The following is a 24,175-nucleotide window of genomic DNA, read 5'->3' as shown; positions in this document are numbered from 1 at the left end:
TGGAGCATTCACAACAATATGTTTCTTTCCAAGATGTTTCTGCTCTGCCACTCATCTCTGAAAGCTGGGATCTGCTACCAGGCTTCCACGTGGGGATTGTGTGTTACTTGGTTTATAAGACCAACACCCAGAGAATGTACAAGAAATGTGGCTTACAAGAGACACTGGAACAGGGAACAACATTGAGGTGAGAAGACAAGATCTCTTCAGGTTCTCCACAGTGGTACTCCTTCCTCCTCTGGGTTTCTTCAGTGCTTTGTCTCTCAGGTTAGCCTTTTAAGACTCAACTCTTTGGGGTGAATTCTGCCTTCTGGTTTTGGTTCTGGTACAGTGCTGAGCGCAGTGCTTCTCTTCACAGCAAATTCATCCTCACAACAAATCAACCTGAGTTAAGCAGTTTGACCACCATCCTTTCTATTGCTCTTATCTGGTTCACAGTTTCTCCCAGCTCAGTGTTACTCCAGCTGCTCTCTGATGGCAGGCTTTGAAACACACTGCTAAATAATTAAGCCAAGATCCTATGTTTTCTGTTATGTTCAGTCTTAAGGACCAGCACCTACTAAAACATGCCCTTTTATTTATCTTCTTTTGGAAGGAGCATCTATAACTTGCAAAAAGCTGCTTGAGATCCTAAGAAGCACTGCTGCTGTGATAGCCTAAAGCGCCTAGAAATAAACCTATAAATGCCAAACACTTTTCTCTGAACAGAAACAGAAAAAATCCTGATTTTCCCAATGACAACTGACATAGGGATAGTCATTACAATAGCTACAGACTTGCAGGAATGTAAGTTATCCCACTGTAGAACAAGAAGATAACTATGGCTACACGCACAGGGCATCGTTCTGCACACCTTATTTAAGCAGAAAAACGACCACAGCCTCACTGATGACTTCAAACTAAGCGTTCTCATTCTCACTGATGATTCTTCCCCTCGACCACCACACACCTCAGCAGGGGCTCCAAAGGCAGCAGAGTAATTGGGGAAAGAGCCGTTTTGTGCCAGACGTAAGCGCGGGGTGCACAAATGAGCTCAGAAGAATCCAACACGCATCGGGAGCAAGTTGTAAAAAGAAACACGTTTCTCAGGGAAGCTGCTCCTCGACTGAGAGCTGCAAAGTGACACAGCCCCGGACAGCTCATGTGCCAGTTCCGCATCCCCTGAACCACCACTCGCTTCAGCTTGTCAGAGTTGTTTCCTCCCTGCAAGATTGTCAAGGTATTATAAATTAAGAAACTTAGCAAAGAGTATGTAATCTTCCCTGAAATAGCCTGCAGATATGTCACTGTACTAAATGTGTTTCAGATTTAATGAAGCTTTAATGTCCTTTTTAATTTTGCCTGTTTCTGTATCACCAGGGGTCGAGCAAGGCAATCAGCACTCAAGAGGGTGGTTTGGTTTAAAACTAGGAGAAACTCATTTGCTTATGAGTTGCACTGTATTTTCTTAATTAAATTTACTAAGTAAAATGGTTTAAGTTCAGCCAACCAATGACCTCTGTGTGTAGATTTAGATTTATAAATAGTGTCACACTTAAAGTAAAGAAAAAAACACCCCAAAACAAACAGATTAGAGCTTCACTAAAGGGATTTTCATACTTTATCATCTGTCTCAAGGAAATCATCTAAACATGAGCAGCACAAGCCCAACGCAGGACACAAACAATTGTAAACTACCAAACTAATGCACTATCAAACACTTATCTCCTCTGCATTTATATGTGATGACACTCAGGAACTTGCAATTTTAAGGCATTATAACAAAAATACCCAGTATTTCCGTTCAGACTATTTCAGTTTGGGCACTGAATGGTATTTTATGTAGCTCTGGATATTAAGGAGCAGAATAGGGAACTTAAACTTCAAGGAGCTGGTTCTCATTTCCTTATGGATACCTTCCCAATACATAAGAACAGCAAAAACCATCATTTAAACAAGGCCCAGTCAACTGCAATGCCAGCATGGTATGGAAATATAAATGAGAATCAGACCATATCAGCAAGAAATATGCCAGAATAACACTTTCCTACACCATTACATCTCAGAGCAACTACCTGCCTGCATAGGGTTTTGTAGGGAGGGTGGTAGTGCATGTAATTTTAACTATTACTTTCTTAGACACAGAAGCAGCCCATCAGAACACTTCAACCACTCATTTTATGGTGATTTTTTTATCAAACTATACCTAAAACCACACCAGGAAGAGGAAACATGAAGCAGCCGGTTTTGGTTGAGGCAGGTGCCTAAACCCCTTGTACGGGGCAGCTGTAAGAAGGGCTGGAAAGCAACTTTTAACCTCAACTACATACATCTAATGTGAGCACAAAATTAAAATGACTTGGTCAAATAATGTAATGAACAGTTTTAGAACTTAAAATGGAAATCCAGGAATCCTCACTGACAAACTGCTCGCTCTACATCCCTCTTGACTTGCTTGACCATGTAAGAATTACAACAGTGACTTGGTCCCTATCCTGTTCAGAAAGTGACAGAGGGAAAGAAGTTCAAAGCATATTTTTAGGACACTCAGGCAATAAAACCTCCCACTTATTGTCGATGTTGTACAAGTTGTTTTTTAATTTACAGTTACACTGAAAAGCATGGGATGGTTTTAGCCTTAATTTAGACACATTCCATGTTTCTCAGCATAACTGCAAATTGAAAATAAGCACTTACAGTATCGCAATGATCCAGCTGAAGGAGGACTTTATAGTCTGAAATGTTCTAAACTTTGTTCTTAATTACCTTGTGCACATTGTACACAATTAAATTTCCATCTCAGGATTTTGCATTTAGATGGTGCACTGCTGTTAAACCCTCGTCTTGTGGAAAAGCAGCCGCCACTCGGAACATTCAGACACAGGAAACTTTAAAAATCAGACTTAACTACTGGATAACATAAAATTCCCCAGGTGAAATTTCATACCAAGACCAATTTATACATTCCTAGATAGATGGCTTAAAATCACCTGGAACTCTGCAGGGTATGGACCTTAATAAATATTAAATACCTCAAAAACTACTCTAAGATTGTTTTTTCCTTCTAATATCAATTCCAGGGTCCTCTTATTGCACAGTTAAAAAAAAAAGAATCCAAAAGGATATAACAGCAATTTACCAGCGTTAAAGTGCTGCTGAGGTTAAACCGACAACAAAGAAGAACAGAAACACAAAGCATCTTGAAGTAGGGTTTCAATTAAATGTGCAGGATTTAGTAATGCAGGCCGAAAAAAAGAGTTACAAATTAATTTAATCTTCTGCCTATAGTTTGCAGCTGCACTCCAAAGTGTCTGGGGCTTAAGAACAAAGCCTTGAAAGGCCTCAGAGTGAGGAAAGCTTCAATTTTTAATGTATAACGCCATTAGCTGGGAACTTGTGGAATCTGCGACCCCTGCGGAGGGGCATAAGCGCGGGTAACAGAGACTGATGAAGTGACATATTTGTTCATGTCTAGGACTATGAGGAAGAAGGTTATTACTAATACCATCAGGCCCAACAGAAATATGCCCTAATAACCTTTGGGACATTCCTTGGCTTGAGCAGATGAGTTTGAGATCTCCCTACATAAAAATATATTAAAAATCAAAGCCTAATTCACCTTAATTAAAGATAATTAGTTTCACTTTGACTTCTTTTAAATATGAACTACAGTAAATGTACTGCAAACCAAAAGCCGCAGACAATCGTGATTAAACTGCACATTTCTTCCTTGCCACAAATCCCTTACATTACCAGGCTTTTACTGCTGCTTCTTCAAAGGTGTTGCTCAGAATAGCAGTGCCTTTTCTGAAGGGAAAAAGGTGGGACAGGGGCCTTTCAGGGCCAATCTGGGGAAATTGTCAGGTGCAAGATTCACACAGATGGTCCATAAAGATTAATGAGGATACTTGTTTGAGCAGAGAGGCTTCCTGCTTAGCTGTTCTCTGGATTTAGAGTCAATACCTAATAGGAAAAAAAGTGGCTGTGCTGGTGGAAATGCAGCTCAGTTCGAGCTGCTCTCCATCTCCACTGGCAGGAGAGAGTTTGTCCACCATTACAAACTAATTCAATAACAGGAAAAGGCAGATTTGAATGACAAATATACCTGAATTTTGGACTGTTAAAAAGTAGACACTATACCGCACAGCATAAGAATAGGGAACATTAATTACACAACCCTATCTACTACAAATACACCAGGTACGATGTTATCCCTTAACTGTCCACTCACCTTTCCACCCAGATAGAGAACTCTATTATTTATTTTGCTGCCACACAGACTGCCCACAGTGGCCTAAGAGCAATTGCTGTGAAACATGATACATTGAGGTCTCAACCCGCGCAAACTGTACCTAAACTTACACTTTATTGCAGCTTAGTTCACAATCTTCACCTAATATAGGGTTACATCCCAGTGCAGCAAGCGGATAAATCATCCTGGAATATTACTCTGGCTAAGTTTAGCTGTGAGTGGAGCATATGTGCTTCCGAGTCACTGAAGCAAAGGCCCATAAAATACACTAATTACTGGAAGTTATGGTCACTGAGTGATTGATAGCGCTCTGCGAGGCAACTTCCCCATTCTCAGCTACTCTGACGGGTCTCCCCCACCACACAGCAATTATTAATTCATGACCCAACCCTCAGGCACTGGTACCTCTACTTCTAATTCCACTACCACAAAGATCGCGATGGAGCTGGACATTGTCCTTCTTCATCCTGGTGGCTGCTGAGGATGGCAGATGAGGGAATGGAGCTAATGGCCACTGCCTGGAAAAATCCCTTGAAATAGCTCAAGGGAGGAAAAATAACAAATATATAGGGCAGGTTTTTCCTAAGATCAAGTTTCTGAAACACAGCATTAGAATGAGTAAAACTACATAAATACTCTACAACAAGAACAACTCAAACTACTGAGCAAAACTCTGCATGTGCTACAGCCACTCTCAAGACTGAGTGAAGCATCTGAGGATTTGCCCACATTTGGCAACTACAACCCTTAAAACCACAGTAACAAGGTGAGGCTCATTGCAACAAAGTGCTTTCAACATTCTTGCTTTCCTCATGCCTCCTGTTATTCTCAATGGCTCCACCAGCACCACCAGCATCACAATGGCAAGGCATTTCCTTGTATCTCCAATTTAACCAAGTAAAATAAAGTTCTGCTCTCTGCAAGCACACAAAAAGCAAGGCCAAGCTGAGTAAGAAATGCCACTTGATCAGACACCCCTCACTCCAGCCAAGGAGTTCATTACAATATCAAGACTCCTGCTCTGTATGGAGGTCAAATGCAATTCTCATTTTCTTTTTAAGCTTGACCCTTGCCATTTTCTAATGGGCTATTTTAATTAATATTCCTCCTGCCTCTGCTCAGTGTGGCTTTTGACACTGGAGGTCACTGCATGGTCTGTGCCTCACACAGATTCACAGATGCCCCATCATGACTGTACCCCTTGCTATCAAACCTTCACCACATCACAGTGCCACTACAGAAACTGTGCTGCACCACCAAGCTTCAGGTCTCAGATTCCACCTCAGCATCTGCCTACCTGCTGTTGTTTAGGCAAGGGTGTAATACTGATGAAAGACCAACCATAACGTCCACACTTAAGTGAACTCCTGCAGAAGATTAAATGATGTTCTGCAGAGCTTCCTGCAGATCAGCTCACAATCTTCATTTTGAACCATTATCACATCAAAGCTGATGATGTGTGACTGAAGACATGCTTCAGACTCCTTAGAAAGTTCGTCTGAAACCTTCTCTCCTTGACCAGATTACATATACACAAGTCTTTACATCAGCTTCATGCAGCTAAAGCATTTCAATCTTTAAGATGTTTAAGAGAATCGTCTTAAAGCAGAGCTTCTCTGCAGCACCCTCTTCAAACATGTTCCTCCTCTTTGCTGTCATGTTCTCATTCTGGGAGTTTAAAGAACTTGTTTCTAACATTAAAACTGCTAGACAAGCTCCTTTCCTCTGAAGGAGAGAACACTGATCAGCTTTGCAAGAAAAGTTAGTTTTAAAAAGAGGCCTCCAACACAGCAAAAGTAGCTCTTTTTATCAGCAGAGAACAGCGGAAAGCAGAGACTAGGATGTGATGGAAAAGGAGGTGCAGAAAGGTATCATTAGCCAGCATTCATATTTCACAACTTGCTAGTTTTGTGGCATAAGCAAATCACTTATTTCCTGCATTTCAATGTAATATAATACCAATTTTACTGGTACATAAAATGAGCCCTGGATCTTCTGGCAAAGATGTGCAAGCCTATACTTCCCCTTAACAAACACCTCTGATCACAACTCTACTCCACTCCCTTCCCAAAACCCCCTGCTCACCTACCATCTCTCTCCCCAGGACACGTAGGAGACTCCGGTCCTCAGTCCTGTCTCAAGAGCATGCCAGTGCATCTCAGCAGAGATGGCAAAATCCAGGGGAAAACCAAGAGGCAACCCCCTGCAGAAGCAGGAGGGCCAAAGAAGACACCAGGTCTACACAGTCCCACCAAAAGCTCTTCTCACCCAGCTTCTTGTCTCTGGCAGCAGTCTCTTATCCCAGGAGAAACGGCTCTGCTGAAGGCACACCTGCTCCTCAAAAAGGCACCACTGGACAAGAACACTGCCTATTCAGAACACAACAAGATGAATCCTTTGGATGCTTCAGAGTCCACTTTCAGCTCACAGCCACACAAGGCAGGACGAGAGTCATATTAGAGAGTAACAAGAAATATTAGGCAATTCTATTTATCCTGTGCAGGACATGGCTCTTGGAGGGTGGCTGCCTCGGTTACAGAGCACACACAGCTCTCAGGCTCAGCCCAGCCCAGAGTGTATTTATGACTGAGTTATAAACCCTTGGAAAACAGCTTTTATAAATGAAAATGCTGACACAGTCTTCAGTGTAGTGACAGCAATGTCATTGGTTTAAACTGAACTCGCTTTGTCAAGCCATGAGCACCTCAATGAAACACCTAAAACCTCATGAAAACAGGCAAACTGTTTGCGATGAAACACTTTAAACAGGTTTCCAGCAAACTAATAATAATAATAATAATAATAATAATAATAATAATGATGCTAGCAGCACTTTTTAAATTTACTTGTTTTCATTTTTAATTTCTTCCCTCTTTTTGGCAAAGGAAACACTGAGCACCCTCAGACATCTCTTACTTCAAAGGGAACAAGAACACTCACCACTCTCAAGACTCAGGTGGTTCCCACCACCTAATACTTTTCACACTCTGCCAGCAAGTTTTCTGGGGCAGCTTTCTTAACCTCCAAAACTAAACTCAGTTTCACATTACACGAAGCTTTGCAGCAAAGAAATCCAAGACATTTGAAAGGCTCAGAAGAATATTAAAGAAACTAAGCAGATTTACTTAGCTGGTAATTTATATTCTCATACATCAGAACAGCCCTTGCTAACTTGGTCATAAATGCCATTTCTTTTCAATTAACATGCTCTAACAGTGCTACCATGAATCGCAGGGATTGGAGTATTGCACCTCTAAGTGGAGATGATTTTAAAATCCTACAGCAAATGCCAACTTCCCTTTTTAACAGCTCCATCAACAAGGGCCTGGGTGTCTCCACTACCAATCCCCATGTCAATACAGTGTTACTTTAATGACAGTGACCTTGCGTGGCTCTTTGAGCATCTTCTTCACCTTTTCTGAGCCATTTTTCTAAGGCAGTGTCCTTGCTTTCATCATTTAACACATCACTCAAACCACTTCAATAAAGCAGTGATCATGTTGAAGAGAGGTCCCGGAGGACCAGATGACATCCCAATTAACAAAGCACACCACACCAGATTGGTTTTTGTACATCTGGTTCAGAAAACATTTCTGGAAAGTGAGAGAAGGGGGAAAAAAAGTTGAAAGGGTTTAAAAGAGGAGATAAAATGCAAATTAAAGGTTTTCCTAATGTTGGCTGGTACAACATGAAATTCATCCTTCAAATCATATTCATGACCAGACAGGTTACTTACTAATAATCCTAAACTACACTCAAATATCTTGGTCTACATGGTAAATCATCAGATTGCTGCTACACATCAAAATACATCTTTTATTCAGCAAAGGAACCAGTAAACGCTTGTTCTATAGGATTCCTGAATTTATATCCCTCTATTCAATCATGAACTAGGACAATACCACAGTCAAGTCTTCGAGTAATACAATCTGGATTTAGCCCTTTGTTGGCTGGATTAATTTACAGAGTGTATGAGCACATTCGGTATCTCTCCCAAAACTGTGAGGGCTCTCCAGCATCACAAGCCATTAAAATTTGCAGTAAAACAAATTAAGAGAGCCACATCCCCTGTGACACGTTAAAGTATGTCATTGCTGTAATTCAGAGCTAGCTTCAGTCAGACTCTGGGAAAGATTTACAAGAGCTGAATGCAATGATTCAGCATTAAGTATTTCCACTGCAGTTAAAACTGACTTGGCAAGGAATTTATTGTTTGAAAATGTAACAAGACTCTTCGTTAACTTTTAGGCTACAAAATGAGAAATTTGCCTAAGATGCAGGGGGGCAGCACCAAGACTACGTAACTCCTATCTAATCATCTGCTAAAACATCAGTTGCACTTCACCAAAAGGCATATTCAGCTTTACCTTAATTATTACTCTATCATTATATGACATAATGATACAGTGATGTATCAGATACTAAACCAGAAGAAAAGGGAAGGGCACCTTTGCCCAGAGAAGCTGTGGCTGCCCCATCCCTGGCAGTGCTCATGGCCAGGTTGGATGCAACATGGAGCAAGCTGCTCTAGTGGAAGGTGTCCCTGCCCGTGGCAGGGGTTAGAACTGGATGAGCTTTAAGGTCCCTTCTAACCCAAACCATTTAATCACACAGGGAAGGACTCATACCACTGGGCAAATATTTCTACAGAGCTTTTGCAAGGCCATTAACCAGCTCAAACCTGGAATCTGCATAATGCCGTTTTAACCCTAATAACGGTCCCCTCGCTCCCAGCCTGTGAAGAAATACAGAAACACCATCATCTTCAATCCTAGAGGTGCTGAAAGGATGCAGAGGCATTCACGGACCAGGCCCCACTTCTTACTCCCATGTGGAGTTCTATTATACAGTTAATGGTTTGTGCAGAGGTTCTAATACTTAATTTGAAGGCAGTAAGAACAAACCCATTCTAAATACAGCCAAGAAGTTTAGCAATAGTTCAAAAGATGCACATATGAAACAGTATACAAAGATTACATGAAAGTATTCATACGTTAGATTTGATTGTTGCTTTGTGCACGTGAGAATGACAGATACTTCCATACCTCCATGAAGGAAATCCCTAGACTCCAAACATCTGAGTGAATTCCATACTGTTCTCCTGAAATCCGCTCAGGCTGCAAAGAGATGGAAAGAAACATCTTGAGCCCAGCAAACCATCATATATTGCACAAAACCTAGCCCAGGGCAAACAAAAGAACTGAGAAAATGCAAAGAAGCTTAAAGCTCACCAGCTAACCCGGCAGAGAGCAAACCCGCTCCTCAAACATGACTTCTTGATTTATTGTGCCTCTTCTGCAAGAGCAAAGGACTTGGTTATGCTCAGATGTGTAGCTACGCACCTTGCAAAGCTGGCCTTGGCATTTGTGTTTGGGCTGTTTTATCCAACAACAAAATACAGAAAGCCCATGGCTTGCACACGTGCAGCAGAGCACAAGGTTAAGCTGTGAAAGCCCAATGGTACACGCATCTATCACAAGGGACACTTGGAAAAGAGGCTCCTAACGTTGAGTGAAGGGGCTGGGGAGTAACCACGGTTTAAAAAGCGAAGTTACTGAAGCCAAAAGAACCAATGAACTCACATGCCAGCAATTTTATTTTATATACTTTCTAATTTCATTTCTGACCTATAGAAAATGAAAAGACTTTACTCAAAACTATTAATAGCAAGTTTAATGCCTCATGAAACAGAATGCTGTAAAATATAACTGCTAGTTTTTACTTGAAAGCTACAATTTAAGCATTTCCAAGGTCAAGTACAGCATGAAATGTAACAATAAAAGGCTCCATGAGACTTCTCTCCCCACTGTGCTGTTAATGCACCTGTCTAGCCCAACCACCTACAAAGCACTGGCTGTATTTTTAGTCTTTAATAATCCAGAGACCTTTGTTAGAAAACAAACTCCCAAATTAGTGCCACTCCAATGTGTTTTCGGATGTTTCCTCTGCCCTGCTAATCCCAGGTCAAGAGCTTTTATCGCAGCATGAACGTTAAGTAAAAAACAAAGTGCTGCTCGCATTGTCTTTAAGGATTGCCTCCCACAACTGCCATAACCTAAAAACCACCTCTGAATGGAACTGGAACAGCAAATCTTTCTGACTGAGTCTCATTTTGAGCTGAACAGTGACCCAAAAATCTTATACCTGTGGCAAGGTGATAACAGCAGATTCCTCTAGTGCAGATGAGACCCTGGCCCTTCCCAAGCCACCAAATCAGATGCATAATTCACACTGAGGGATATTAAATGGTTTATTCTTCCCTTATAACAGCTCAAGCTTTACATAGCAACTTCTAGTTAGAAATGATGCCTTCCCAGAAGACACCAGCAAGTAAATCCTTCACATGTTTAAACAAGAAGCCTACTCATGTGGATTTAAAAGTATGGAAAAGAAGATGAAAATAACAGTAGCACATGCATAAAGTCAAGTGTGCAACACAGATCATCCCCAGGATACAGAGCTCAAAACCATTTTCTCTTTAATTTTCTACAACTGCTTACTTTCTCCATCCACAATTTTTTGCCTATATAAAGTACTGACAAAATGATTTTACAGAAAATTCCATTTTTACTGGAAATTTTAATTTCCCTATCAAAAAGTTTTGTTTTTTTTTTCCTGCTATTTTATTGTCAACAGAAACCTCCATTTTTTTAATGGTTTCAAATTGACTCCCAGTCTGCCAAGTGGGCAACCCAAAGCTTATGGCCTTTGTTACTTTTTGATGACTTGCCTATAAATCTGACATTAACAAATGATTCACTCAGCAAGTAAACCTATTCTAACATAAGAAATCAGAGCAAGTGTATTCCTCTTTTGCCACTAGTAGGTGAACACATCACTTTCATCCATAAACAGTAAGGAAAAAAAGTCATTTATTTAATGTACACCTGGGAAAGAGAACAGTAATCTGGAGTTGTACACTAAAAGCATAATACAATTTAACTCTCAGACCTGCTAAGAGTAATAACTGAGTTGGAGAAGTTGATTAACTTGAGCTGTTTATTTGCCTGAATCACTATATTCCAGTCCTTTTAGGAAATGAAGCCATCCAAATAAGCAGGTTACTATAAAAAATGGTAATGCCCAAGACCAGATTTTTTTCCTCTCTTTATGTTTTTAAAACACTTTTCTGCACATAACATTGTGATGATGCAGGACAGACCAAGTCTTTCTAGGATGGTGACACGAGTGTTTCACAAGCCACATAATGAGTACACCTTGACTAGAAAAGCACTTAGCAACTAAATGGACACCCTGGTCTGCTTGCTTCTCACAAGAAAGTAAGAAAAATTACCTGAAAGTGATTAAAGGTCATGGATTTCTCTCTCCTCTTTTCCAAGGTTTGAAAAAATACTGTTATCAACCATTTTGTATAGTTTTCTCTTCATTTTTAAAACAAGCTGAACACTGATTTTCTCCTCATTAATACCATGACATAAATAATTTGTTAGAAGAATTTTAATTGCCAAAAATAAAAGACAGTGGTTAATACACTGCTCGAAAATGAAGCATGTAAGTTTTCACATCTGTTAAATGGAGAACTGAAATTAATCACATTCATCTAATGGAAAATAAATGCTAACTTTTGTAGTTTACTTTCAGACTGGCCCTTGTCACCATATTAATCTCTATGACATGAACACCACATGCCAGTTGTCAGGTCAGCTGGAACCACTAAACTCAAACCTCCCATCCTAGCTAACAGCAGCAGCCTTCCCCCTAGTGAGACGTCTTCAGCAATGTGTTAATTTGGTCTAAAAATGATGGGAATTTATACTTTCATGTACAGAAATAAGGCAAAGGTAGTTTCATCACCTCAACAGAGAAGTTGTGGCTGCCCTATCCCTGGCAGTGTTCAAGGCCAGACAGGGCTTGGAGCAAGCTGCTCTAGAGGAAGGTGTCCCTGCCAGTGGCAGGGGCTTGGAACTGGATGAGCTTTAAGGTCCATTCCAACACAAACCATGCTGTGATTCTATGATTCTACGATCTCTGCAGAAAACTGGGTTTTGAATGTTTGACTCTGCTTTGTTCTCAGCTGTTACAATGCAGTAAAGGCACCCAGAAACACAGTAAATAAACACTTTCCCAATATTACTCTTTCCTATCAGCAAGAAGCACAGTGTCACAGAGCTGGGAGCTGGTAGGGAGCACAGGTAGGAAGGGATTGGGTCTGTGAGACAGCACAAGGGACTTGTTTTGTGGTGTGCACAATTAAGACATAGTTTATGCTGGGGATAAGGAGAGATGAAGTTTGAGAATTGATTTAGAATATATCCTGCATTACACAGAACAAGACTGAACAAATACTTCTATTTAAATGTAACTCCTGCATAAATCCACTTACCGCCATATAAGCATTTGTTCCAACATACGTCTTGGCTATAGAATTCACCAGCTATCAGACAAAACAGTCTGTTAGAACAATATAAAGATAATGTGGAAATAAAATGGGCAATTATTCCTCATTTAACCTACAATCATCATTCCTATAAATCAACTAAAAATTATGTAAAAGGGAACAAATTTATCTGCAAAGGCATTAAAAATGATTAAATCTCTCTTTTGTTCGGAATGAGAGTTCCAATTTAAACAAGCACTGCATTACAGTTTATGGCTGATAACCTTAAACAATTCTGTTAAACAGGATGCTTATCGCTTTAGTACCCCAAACTAGTCTGATATAAAAAGTCAATTTGAAGTAGGATTGAACACGCTCATTTTTCAGTCAGCTGGCTCAAGATGTGAATAAAGCCACATTCATCACTTGAATGCAACGAGCACTAAATACGCTGGAGGGACAACAGACTCTGACAACTTATAATACAAGGCTGACCTTCTCTCTGGTCCTCGTGTTTGGCTGAGAGTAAAGGTGCAGAAATTCAAATCAACATCACAGCAAGCTCATGGGTCACTATCAGAGAAGTTCTCCAGGGAGGCCCAAAATGGAAATTAATTAAAATTTGTGCTGCACAGTGTAGAAGCCCACCACTATTGTTACTCCCAATATTAATTTTTATTGTGGGCCAGTTGGGCTCCCCAGACACGTCTCTCGTTCTGCCCTCCCTTTTGTCTGGCCAAAACGCTTTCAGATCAAAGCTGCATATCAATGAAGTTTGCTATTCGTAAGTAGTAATTACAATATCAGCAGTTTTTACTGTCATTAAACAATGAACAATCATATTCAGATGAAGAAAAGTCACCCAGAGATTAAAAATGAATAGGGCTCTCCCAGCAGAGGGGAGCTTGCTGTGGGGCTGTTTGTCTGGCAGCCAGGTGATTTCTGACATTAGGAAGAGAGCAGGCACATATCTAAAACGGGGGAATTACCTGTGTGCTGACCCCAAAGTCACACAGCTTCACCTGGCCTCGTGTGTTCACCAGCATATTAGATGGCTTCACATCTGTTGGGGAAACAAAGGTGTATTCCCTAGATTACGGCATCGTGTACACAGGGATCCTTACCAATATCAGCGTGATGGATTTTCACAGGAAATATTTCAGATATATTTCAAATGCAGCCTCTGGTTTGCAGCAGTCAGTAGCACAGACATTGTATCTCAAATACTAATAATCCATGCTATTAAATCTGCAGGTCACACCAATGTGGGGGGGACAGCAAGCGTGCTGGAGAACATTTCAAAGTGATCCTGGCAAACCGGAAAAAACAGAGTGAAAACATTACATGAAATTCAATAGGGACAAATGGAAGCACTGTGTTTAGACAGGGATTAATCAACTGCATAAACATAGGATTAAACAACTGCCTGGAGCGTAGGCTGGAGCAGGTCTGCAAAAAAGGATCTGTGGCTGATGGTGTGAAGTAGAAATGGCTGACAGGGAACAAAGTGTCACTGGGCGATTTAGGGACAAGCCAAAAGCAACAGTGCAAAGAGTGAAGCCTGGTTTTGTACCAAGGGATAGCTGGGCTGACCTTTTACCATTCATCCCAGCCTTGTGACTTTGCATTTTATCACTGCAGTTAACCCTGCCTCCCTCTTCTCCAACAGCTCTCACCTAATTCCACGTGGTGACAAGAGCAGAATTTAATATTCTATGAAAATTACAAAGTGTCCCCCACAAACACCTGTATAAAGGACCACAAGCAAAACAGCAAACATACAAGCACATTTGAGCTGCAGGAACACAGAATGGAGCTCTGCTCTTGGGCACACCATTCTTTAGAGCTACTGGCTTCCACCTCCATGGCTTCTACTGCATAACACAGCTCCGACTGCATGCATTTGGAACAATGCCTTAAAATGATTACTAATGATTACTAATCCTGCTCCAGCAAATTAAACATCTATGTACATCGTAAAGCCAGGTAAGAACTTAATGCTGAGCCCCTGATGCCAGAAGTTGGTTTACTTCTACTGCATACTCTAAAATCGATGTGTGAATAAACTCGATGGTAGTGCAGGAAACACTGAGCATCTTTTCTGTGTCAGCAATGCCAGTTGGAAAGTACCATGTGCACGTTATGGCCTGGCTTTAACTTGGGAAGATTAGAGCACAGTGGCTTTGCCTAATCACTGCTTTCTTCTGTCAAAATGGATTAAAAGCAATAGCTTGTATCTCTGCCTTCTTTAAAAGTGAACACTAGTTGGGTGCAGATGGATGAAACCCAACTAGAAAAGAACCTAATTTTGTTTATCATTAAGTTTGCCTTTGTTTAGCAGATGTTTCCTGGTACCACAGTAGCTTGCTTAATTTGTCTCTGTAATGTAGAAATGTATAACCTCAGTTAACAAGCTGATTAAATGCTTTCCTATATATGAGAGAAAAAAATCCAGTTTAAAAATGGAAGCATCCAACAGTACACTATACAGCTTAAGAAATTCTGTACATTTTAAGCTAGGTATTAATAGTGCTGGTATGTTTTGCTATTTCCCTCCAAAGCCAAAAGAACAATCAGTTGTGAGTGTCTCCATCATGTTACAGCATCAACAGACTCAGTATGTTATCCCAATCTCATCTCATCTTTAGGAATTCAATCCATGCGCTGCATTTGTGATGGATTTTTACCCATTCCACACCACAGGTGATGAGCAGAACATTGCTATGGAGCCATCCACATGGTCACCAATCTCCTGTCCACTTCCCAACAGCGTTTTAGGAATATGCTAACTAAAACTTCAGGGAGACTCAAAGGTTTCCTTGCGGCAGCTCACAAACAGCGCAGACCTCGGATGCTGACTGACTTCGCCACATCTATCAAGACATGATGAGTCCATCAGAGGCTCTACCCTGAATCCTGAGGAGAAAAGGACATTGCACAGTACTCCTGTTTAACCTTCTTTCTAATAATATGGCAGCCAACAGAGCTACCTACATCCCGGGTTCGTGCTGAACTGTGGGAGCAACCTGGTCTAGCGGAAGGTGTCCCTGCACATGGCAGGGGGTTGGAACTGGATGAGCTTTAAGGTCCTTCCAACCCAAACCATTCTATGTGCTCCAAGGGCATCCCACAAGTCCATATTCCCTTAACACAAGTCACTGGAGGAAACCAACATGTCACATTTGTCCCCTGTCCCACAAGGGCTGCCAGCTCTCACCGAGTTAGAACCAATGTGTCCAGCTATGTGACCTTGTGTCACTGGGGATCCACAGACCCAACTTCCTTTCCCTGGGAAAGGACAGTAAGCTAATATAATTAAAAAGAACATCTGTCATTCAATGAGCATTGCTTGATCCTGAAATCCTTCCACAAACAATAATAAAAGGAGAAATTCCTAAAAGAAAAAAGCAATCAGTGGTCAGCCCACGAAGGAAGGGAAGCCTCAGCCCACAAAGGCAGAGAAGCCCAGGAAGAAAGGGCAGCTTGTGCAGGCTGGGGCCTCCACTGAGCAAGCTGTAGCCAAACAAGCACTGCTATAACAAAAACACTATCTATCCTTGCAGAAGAATTTAACTAGCACCACAAATAGGGGGTTTAAGCAAATATTTGCTATAAATTCCAAGGGTTGTGCTGGTTTCCTCAAGAAGAAAGGGAAGTGACAATCCTCAACGAAGATGTCACTTCAAAGTATCTCGCATCAAAAGTGGGGAGAAAAATCACCCAATCAGTAAATTAGCCTTTTTGTTTCGTGAACAGCTTCAGTTAATGGGTTAAACATTTCTTTTTGGTTTTGGAAAACAAATGTGCATAAATAATGTTCTGCACCATCTGCTTGTGATTAATATTACTGTTTAGAAGTGAAAGAATTTAAACAAGAGCCAAAAGGGGTCATTATGCTCCCATTACCAGTGCTTGCTTAATACAAATGATTTCCATGAAGCATCATTATAGAGGAGGAACAAGTCCTCTTTATGATATATCTGCCTAAGTAGTTTCACCTCTCTGCAAATAAATGGGACCTCCAAAGCTCGTGCTTACCAGTAAACAGAACTGTCACAGGTTCAGCTTTGTGAACACCAAACATTTCATCTTGTTTTATTGAAAGCAAACGGATTGGTGATTGTGAGGGGAAAAAATCCCTAACAAAACAACATATTTCTGAAAGCTGTCTCTTGACTTTTCCTGTCTTTTAAACATATAAAACCACAGCACACCAGGTTCAAGGAAGAGGAGATACAAAAGCACAGTTCTACCTGCAGACAGCTCACAGAACACTGCTGTTAAAGAGAAGCTGCTGGGAAAATGACAATACTTCCTTGCCACAATGACTTCCTCAGCATGCTTGTTGTAAAGGCCAGGAGTATTTTGTTGTAAATAAGCTCAAGTGGTCCATGAGTGTGCATGTATGTGCTTAGCTACACATGTGAATATGCAGAGGTATACACACACATGCCCTAGTATTTTTGTTTGTGCTTCATTACATTCTACACTAACAATTTTCTCCCATAAAGCTAAAAAAAGGGTGGGTGAAAAATCAAATATACTGCTCTGGGCACCTCTGGTGAAATCCTCAGCAAACTAAGATGGGAACACTCCTTGTCCCTGTTGCAGCAATACCTGCCCCTACCAATCATCACTCCTCAGCTCCAGTAGCTTGTCAAAACAAAGAGGATTTGAATATCCTTCTATGGGAATAACCCAGGGTAAAAAAGAGATGGTCTGAGGGATGCACAAACCTCCCTTCTCCTTCACCCAGCCACCAACAGCCTGGGAACATCTTGAGATCATCAACTCTGCTCAGCCTCACGCATCACAAATCGGAAGAGACCTCCAAAACTCTGACAGATCTAAAACCTGCTCAGAAACCAAGGGACCCAAACCAGCACAAATATATACCAGCCCCCAACACACATACAAATACAGATGAGCACAATTAAACACAAGTGGGTAACATTGATTTCATACATTTCCTTTAATAAGGAGGTGTGAAGAGAAAAAAACGTAGCAGATAAAATGCATACGGTCTATACTTATTCTTGAACTTAACAGATTTTGGTTTGTCTTTATACAAACTTTGACTTTGTACATGATTAGACTTGTTTAATTGCTAAATCTGTTTTAAATCTAAGTTAATTTCTCATTACCCTTCCATTTCTACTTCTTATCCTCTGGGGAAAAGAGCACACTTATCATTGGGACATTCTCACATCTTCCAAAGAAGTGCTGTAGGTGTTAATCTTATGTTTATGTTTGATGTGGGTGTGATGACTAAGACTGCAGCGTTGGGTTTATTAATATGCACGGCTATCACCTCATTAGTTGCAAGGTTTGTTTTGAAGTTAAGCTGTAATATTTGCTGAAATGTCTGATCTGCAATAAAAGACTTGCTCATTGTTTGTTTCCTTTGCTTTAATCCATGCTCTAGTCACAAACTGTCTTTGCTGCGCTGCCTTACACAGCTTCTCCACCTTCCTTATGCCGCGGTGGAAACTCTCGACTCCTCAGCCTATGTGAGCTTCCTGCATGATCTTCTGCATGTGACAGCAAGGAAGTCAGGGTTAAACTGTCTTTCTTTTACCTCTGATGCATTAAAACCAGTAGCCAGAGATTACTCTGAGAAGCAGGCATTTCCCTGGCATGGTATTACTTTGTACCCATTTTTAAAACAGAGAAGTACACACACTTTTTCTGCGGCCTCAAAACAGACAAGAAGACTGAAAACCTTGAGGAAACTCTGCTGAACCTGGAATTCTACTTATCCCCTCCATGGCACTCTGCAGGGCTGTTCTCACCTTGGTCATTCCAGCAACAGACCAAGGCCAGAAACATCTGAAGTGTGATGAAAAATCAGTTTCTGCGCTTTTCTTTAGGCCATGGCAAGGACCATACATAATTCATCAAAAACTCAAGAGCTGCTCTTCAATCAAGGCAGTGAAACCCATATAAAAGGGGGGATTTTGTTTTACTGGCAAGGTAAAAATCAGATCCAGGTTCTAAATTTACAGCAGAACAAACAATAAAACGTTGCAGTTATAGTACTTATGCTTGCCCACAATGCTCTCTCCAAATCACACTGAGGAGGTGACCAGAATCTTAAATGAGAAAATGAAAAATAAGATTCAAATGTGCCTTTTTTCTCTTCGGGTGTTACAAAAGTGTGGCAATAATGTGTAGTAATGTCCAGCCATGGATGTTCCAGGTACCTTGTCATTTATTCTGACAATTGCTGTAGCAGCTCTGGCATCTAGACTGTTCATCCTCTTGCTGCAAGTGGATGGAGCTACTAAATCTGCATTTGGCAACATCCAGGCTAGTAGGTGAAATGTTGAAACCATCATCAGAAATGAAGCCTCCTTGGCAACTTGTGCCTGCACTGAGCTGGTCATGGATTCGGGGTTATTCCTGTTCTTTTAATCCAGCAACAACCAAGGGTCAAATACACTAGCAGCCTTAGTGTTTCACTGAGCCTCTAATCGGGGGTAACAAAGCCAAGACCTTAACTTGATCTCTACTCACTCTTCTGGCCACAGGCCTTTTTCTACCATCCGGGAGAGAGCCTGCGCTCTCACATCACAATGACCTCCCAAGAAGGAGACACTGTGAAACTGAGGAGGAATCCAAGCCAATGTCCTGTTGCACAGCTGCTCGCTGGGGCACTGCACAAAGGCAGGCTCAATCTCCTCCTCCATTCAAACTCTCCACAAAAGCCTGAGGACAGTCCGAGGTCTAAGGATGGGCAGGACCTCAATACATACCATAATCAGTGTTTCCCGTTAGCATGTTCTTACCACTCAGAGTACAGATTTCTGGATGACTCTCCAGAGGTGTCCAGTTCCTTGCACTGATCACACCAGGACACCAGGCACACAACCTAGGCGTTGCTCATCACCTTGCTCAGCCTTCCACCTACCTCTCAGCCACTCCAGAACCAGTCACCCCACAAGAAATGCTCTTACCTACTTGGTCTGCAACTTAAGATTTTCTATGTGTCTCTCTACTTTACCCTTCTCTTTCAATCCCAAATGATGTCGGTTACTGCATGCTCCAACTGTGCACTCGGGCTGAGTGAGCAGATGGGTTAAATTAAACAGTACTGTTAGCAACATTAGGAACCAAAGCAGTTACTTTCAGACACTTTAGACACATTATAAATGTAATGAGTTTTCCTTTTTTTTGGAGGGTGGGGGGTGGTGAAGGGTGAAGAGCTTCTTTGTTCTTTAAACAGCGTTTTCCACTGTTCCAGAAATGGCACTGATTTTGAAAGTCCTAATACATCTAAATTAACTTTCCACAACAGCTATATTCGTAACAAAATAAAATAACATTTAAAAGCAAGAACTAGATTTTAGATTGGATCTAAGGAGGAAATTCTTTCCTGTTAGGGTGGTGAGGCACTGGAATGGGTTGCCCAGGGAGGTTGTGAATGCTCCATCCCTGGCAGTGTTCAAGGCAGTGGACAAAGCCTTGGGTGAGATGGTTTAGTGTGAGGTGTCCCTGCCCATGGCAGGGGGGTTGGAACTGGATGATCTTGAGGTCCTTTCCAACCCGAACTATTCTATGATTCTAAATGAGAAGTTTAAAAAAACACGGATGAGCTTCAGGAAGGAGAACAAACTGCAAAACCCCAAAATAAAATGCCTTAGGTGAAAACAGGGTTAAAGGTTCTTTCACTGTTCGTGACCATGTTAGAGGACAGTGGGCCATGTTTTTAGAGACTCTTGCAATGCCTGTGGCTGTCACGTGAGGTTTCTGAGGTACATAAGAAAACTCATTATCCATCTTCTATTTTCAATCCCAGGCAAACACCTGATTTGCCTTGCTCATTTTGCCACTGGGCACCTGCCCGTAACACTGAGCATCTCCATCTCCATAAAATTTGTTTCTTTCTTCAGTCTTTTTCTTTGCAGGGGAACAGGGAGGGCAATAAAAGAGAAGAGCAGTAAAAATATTTTATCAGAAAGCATGCAAGGCTAATGAGCAAGATTCATCCTGCATTACTCCACTGGAATCAAAGCAGATGTTTATAAGATCTACTGTCTCCATAGCAGTGTTGCTAATATAAAATAATAGGGTATTTCACTGGAAAACAGAAAACATCTGTTACTCACCTCTGTGCAGAATCTTTAGACTCCATAAATAGGTAAGGCCTTTCACAACCTGAATTGAAAAGGAAAAGCAACACAAAGATTCCTGGTAAGAAATACTGCACATCTCAGCTTGCACAAGTCATTAAAGACCCAAATTCCAATGAACTATGGAGCCAGGGCCAGAAAGTGTGGAAGGTGTCCCTGCCCGTGGCAGGGGGCTGGAACTGGATGAGCTTTAAGGTGCCTTCAACCCAAACCAGTCTGGGATTCTGTCACTGGATCCAACTGCCACTCTATTTCATGCATACAATACGATTATAACAATCAAACAAGCCCATCAGTCCACTCCCTAAGACAGCAGCTGGGTGTTACAAGTCATCCTCTCTGCAGGTTTTGTTTCTGTAAGTAATTAACCACCCATACTCTTGCATTTTTAACACTCTCATTTTCCCCTAGATTTACTACAAGCCCAGAGAGCAAGATTCAACAAACACATTTCTCCTCCTGCTCCTTTTTAACTCGACCCATCCCTGCCCTCAGCCAGCTTTCTTTAACAGAGCAAATCTTTCCTCTAAAGTTCCCATCTCTGAGACGACATTTCATTCACTTCCCTGACACTTTGTGCATCTCCAGAACAATAAAGCATTCCCGACAGCTGTGAAGTTGTAGGAGTTTTTCACTCAAAACAATTACATTCGTTGTCCGAGTAGACTGCAATGAAATTACTTCTGTTACAGTGATCAAGCAGAAGTGCTAAAAATATACAGCATGAAAGCAGAGAGCATAAGGATTTACAGCCATCCTATTGGATTAGAAACTCCTTTTAGAACTTACTCTGTAATCAAAACCAGTGTCAGTGGAATCACAATCTCTTTTATACAGCAAGTTATGATTCTGGATCCCCAACAAACTGCTCTAGGTGGCAATTCCTCAGTGTTTAACTCACACTTCATACCCATCTCATGGCCTCAGTTGCTAAGTCCCTGTAACAAAAGTCAAATTCTGCGTGCTCAGTGGTGTGCCCTTCTTCATGTTGGCCTTTCAAAAAGCAAAAGAGGGGAATTGTACTTACACAGAATTTTGTCATAAGAAGAAGGGAAAAACAAAAAGTCTTTATACAAAAATAAAGAAAGGGGGTGCAACATCTCAGGCTTCCTCATTGGTGAAAGTGCTTCTGATGACAGTAAGCTGCTCTGATTATTAAACATCTATTTGGACTATTCAGAATCTTTAAAACCATTATGAAATTATTTAATTTAAAGCATGCATTCATAGAAAAAAAGAAATGTTTCCTATGGGGGAAAAAAGTCAACAGCTGTGAGTTATTAAACATCTTTATTATGGAACATGTGCTGGATAAGCAGTTATGAAAGACACGGCATTAAACAAACTTTCACATTCCAGTTCTCTCAGTATCAGTGTGCAAAGGAATGAAAAGAGCTCTTCCCTTTATCCTGGGCTGCAAAGATGCGAACAGGAGCCCCCCCACATGGACTAACTCAGAGGAAAGCACCGTTCCTCACTTACCTTACATTTGCCTATTAGGAAAGGACTCTCAAGTATTAAATATTATTCTAAAATGGTGCTGGAAGAGAGTATCTTTTGATTGAACATCTAGCAGGAATTATTGGTATTCAGTAAAGCAGGTTTTACAACAATGGCTTGACAAAGCCTTGACACAAAAAGTACTTCTACCTGCTGTCAATCACCCACTCTCTTGACAGTTCAAGTGCACATCCTTTCAGGGAGAACTTCAATCAACATTAGCACTCAAAATACAGTGCACAATGTCACTGCTTCAGAAATTGAAGTGAAAATAAATGTGTGAAGTGGCAAGCAAAGGTAGAACAGATTTTACATCGGCGGACCCAAATAAGTACACATCAGTATGAAAGCAGGAGCCACCACATCACTTTGGGTTTCCCAAGATACACTTTTCCTTTGGAAAAGCACACTAGCCCTTCACATAAATAAAGTACACAAGAAGAAGAGAGCTTTCCCATTCTCGTTGATACTGCCTCAATACAGGTGACCAGGGTGAATTTTATTATGAAGTCAGAGATCCCTCCAGTTTCTTGGAGTTTCTCTTACTATTTCATCCTGCTCCTGAATCACAGAATCCTAGACTGGTTTGGTTTGGAAGGGACCTTAGAGCTCATCACTATTTTTAAGGGCTGTCAGTCCACCACTTTTCATGGCAAATTCATGTAACAAGAAAGGAAGCAAGAAGACAAGTCAGAGTGAGAGGAGCGCTGGGATGCTGCTACATGTCTACATGTGCTGGCATCATTTTCCTCTGGAAATGGTTTCTCTTAAAAACTTCTTCAAATACAACAAAGGGATATTCTAATTAACAGATGCGCGGGTCACACATATTATTAAGCAGCTTCAATAGACCAATGCATTGTACATGTCTCAGGAGAATAAAAGACAAATGACTCTGTGTGCGTGGTGCAATGAAGGTAGAAAGAAAACATACAAAAATTGGGGAAAAAAGACTACAGAAGCTCCAGGTTTTGTGTACAAAATCCATTCATGTGAGCTCCAGCTTTGTTTGATATCCTCCTTCTCCTCAGTACCTGAACAGAAATCCTCCAGGCTTTGGGTAATCTTCCCAAGCTGTCCAGGGTGGGGATTATGGTGTCTGTGGACTTGGCAAAAAGGTGCCCAACCCACAAAATGGGCTGCTGGGCCCTGCTGAAAACATCAGACACCAAGATGCAGGGTTGTGAAGACTTAAAGGAGCCTTTCCTGCTGCCACTGATAAATTCTAGAGAGAACAAAGGCTTTCACTGCCTCCTTCCAACAAGTCTACTATGCCAACTGAGCAAAAAAGCAGCACCAGAGCAGGGGACGCTGCCAGTGCTGGTTCAGCCTCAGCGCACACCTTCTGTTACACAGAAGCAGGAGAAAGGGCCAAGTTCCTTCTCTGAAGGCTCCTGCTCCTTTGTTCACCTCTTTACTGACCCCCTGCACTGCAGTGGGCACAGTACAGGCTGCTAAAGCAGCAAATAAAAGAACTAGAAGCTGTTAAGTATGAGCTCACTGTCCTTGTCAGGGAGTCATGCTCACTAACAGATTCACAGAGAGATGACCCTGCAGGTGAACTATATATATATATATATCTCAGGACATAAAAGGTGGGGCTGAAGCATCACCATTATGGATAAGTGAATAATTGGAAGAGAACATCAGTAAAATATCAAGCCAAGGAGCTGGGGAGGATGGGGGAGAGGAGAGACAAAAGTAAGTAAAGGAAATGACAAGGTAAGTTAGTGTGGATGTATTAAATACATAACATGAAGTCAAATGAGGAAAAGAAGAAGGAATAAGCAGATGAAGAAATTCTTTAAGGCCCATCCCAGTATTATTACACTCTACACATGCTACTCAGGAATATGAGGACACTGTTCATTGCTCCATAGGGAAGAAGAGATGAAACGTTTTTACTCTGAACTAAAGGTGAAAAGCATTCAAATTCCATAAGAAACTGCTAGGCTATATAATGAGCAGATTTGA

At 41.3% G+C, this 24,175-nt stretch overlaps 1 protein-coding gene across 3 annotated transcripts in view; it reads right to left on the bottom strand.

The window, feature by feature from the left end:
- Positions 1–24,175, bottom strand: part of MAP2K5 (mitogen-activated protein kinase kinase 5) — a 120,712-nt gene that overhangs the window by 47,313 nt on the left and 49,224 nt on the right. For all 3 annotated transcript variants that reach the window (XM_062642751.1, XM_062642753.1, XM_062642752.1), the window contains exons 13-16: positions 20,678–20,726; positions 13,559–13,632; positions 12,576–12,626; positions 9,277–9,348 (exon numbers count right to left, since the gene is read on the bottom strand). In XM_062642751.1, coding sequence (XP_062498735.1) covers positions 9,277–9,348; positions 12,576–12,626; positions 13,559–13,632; positions 20,678–20,726 — 246 coding nt within the window. The remainder of the gene's footprint in view (positions 1–9,276; positions 9,349–12,575; positions 12,627–13,558; positions 13,633–20,677; positions 20,727–24,175) is intronic.

The sequence above is a fragment of the Pezoporus occidentalis genome, unplaced genomic scaffold (genome assembly GCF_034315485.1).
Source record: "Pezoporus occidentalis ecotype Australia unplaced genomic scaffold, CSIRO_AGI_Poc_V1 ctg72, whole genome shotgun sequence".
NCBI lineage: Eukaryota > Metazoa > Chordata > Aves > Psittaciformes > Psittacidae > Pezoporus > Pezoporus occidentalis.
Note: the sequence above shows the minus strand (reverse complement) of the source record. Positions and strands in the feature narration are given on the sequence as shown.